The 1,563-nt window shown below is 38.1% G+C and overlaps 1 protein-coding gene across 1 annotated transcript; it reads right to left on the bottom strand.

The window, feature by feature from the left end:
• Nucleotides 1–213: 213 nt before the first annotated feature.
• On the bottom strand, nucleotides 214–1,091 carry LOC115751779 (major strawberry allergen Fra a 1-3-like). Its single transcript, XM_030689771.2, has 2 exons — nucleotides 808–1,091; nucleotides 214–711 (listed from the first exon to the last, which is right to left on the bottom strand). Exons 1-2 carry the CDS (start codon nucleotides 989–991, stop codon nucleotides 416–418), a joined length of 480 nt encoding a protein of 159 aa, XP_030545631.1. The 5' UTR covers nucleotides 992–1,091; the 3' UTR covers nucleotides 214–415.
• Nucleotides 1,092–1,563: the final 472 nt, after the last annotated feature.

Below are 1,563 nucleotides of genomic sequence, written 5' to 3'. Positions count from 1 at the left end.
CTGAGTCAACCATCTATCGCAGATTGGTAGAGTTTGGAAGAATTTGCACTGAGTGTTAGTACAACTATAAGAAATTCTAGCCGCTATCAATTGGCAAACCATTAAGATGGTCGTGACAATGTACATATAGAATAAATTTGCCTACCAATTCAATTGGATGAATTATAATCAAGGGAGGTCTACTTGAGGGAAGAACCCAAGGTAGTACACCAATTATTGAATTGTTCAGCGCTCTTTCAAGTTTTATTCTGACATCATCTCACACACAACAAACAAATCCTTTAGGACATAGAAGGACAATTGAAAAACCATTCCTCACGCAAAAGCTCTAAACTAGAGCCAAAAAGAACATTGGAAAAAAAAAATTCACTCGACTTCCATTAATTATCACCCCGAAGGATCTTGAAAAGATAATTTAAGCACAAACAGCGGGATTTGCCAGGAGGTACTCTTCAACTGTCTGGAACAATCCCGTTGCCCTATCTTTGCCCTGCTTGATGTCATCTTCCTTGAGCTCTGCACCTTCCATAACATGATAGTTGCTCGTCATTTTGCAGATGCATCCACCATCAGCTGATGTGAACTTCACCTCATAGACAATGAAGTCAATTTTGTCGAACTTAATATCACTTTCAATCAAAGTATATTTGCAATAAAAGTTCTCAACATCAATAGCGTCAATCATGTGCCTCGTGTACTTGATGTGAGCACCTGTGGAATGAATTCCCAAAAGTAAAAAGATTAATTCTGAGTTTTACATTTGACAATAAACTTCACGTGGTAGAAAAACATCTATGATAGACTTACTTTCGCCAAAGTTAGTTTGCTTGATGCTACCAACTCCGCCATCTCCCTCAATGAACTCAACGCTCTTAATGCCCCCGGGGACAATCTTGGGAAGGATGTTGTGTGAGTCAAGGACCAAAGCCTTGAACATCCTCGATGGAGCGACTACAGATGTGAACTCTTGAGAGTAAGTGACAACACCCATGTTTGTAAGAAGCAAAGAGAAATGAACTCGAGTAGGAAATGGAAGGATTTGGTGTGATTGCTACTGAAGAAGCTTGAGCTGGTGAAGATAGTGAAGAGAATTGCTTGGTATTTATAGGCAAGTTGATAGTTTAGAAGTCTAGCATCATTCAAAGTTCAAAGCCCTCCGAATTGGACCATTCGGCCTTTCTTTAACCGTTTCTTAATTTCTTATTGGCCGGAGCCACCGGTCATCTAGAAGATGAAGAACGAAGACTTCATTTTTCAAACATTCCTGATATGTGTGTTCCCAGCTTGCATATGTAGAGGCATCGAAAGGATTCAATGAAAATCAGCCTTGTATTATAAGTTATTATGTCATAATCTTCTTGTAAACTAGTTAATTCATAAGATGCCCAGTTTGCCATATTGGAATCTAAAGATATTCATCATCCTAACTACTGCATTCTCAAGCAAGAAATCCCGTGATTAAATAGGAATACCAATATCATACTGTTGTAGTACAGAAGTCCTTAAATAAAATTGATTGAGGTACTATTAGAATAATAAACCTATTAAAGACTGTACATGAAG

The sequence above is a fragment of the Rhodamnia argentea genome, chromosome 1, assembly GCF_020921035.1.
Source record: "Rhodamnia argentea isolate NSW1041297 chromosome 1, ASM2092103v1, whole genome shotgun sequence".
In the NCBI taxonomy this organism is placed as follows: domain Eukaryota; kingdom Viridiplantae; phylum Streptophyta; class Magnoliopsida; order Myrtales; family Myrtaceae; genus Rhodamnia; species Rhodamnia argentea.
Note: the sequence above shows the minus strand (reverse complement) of the source record. Positions and strands in the feature narration are given on the sequence as shown.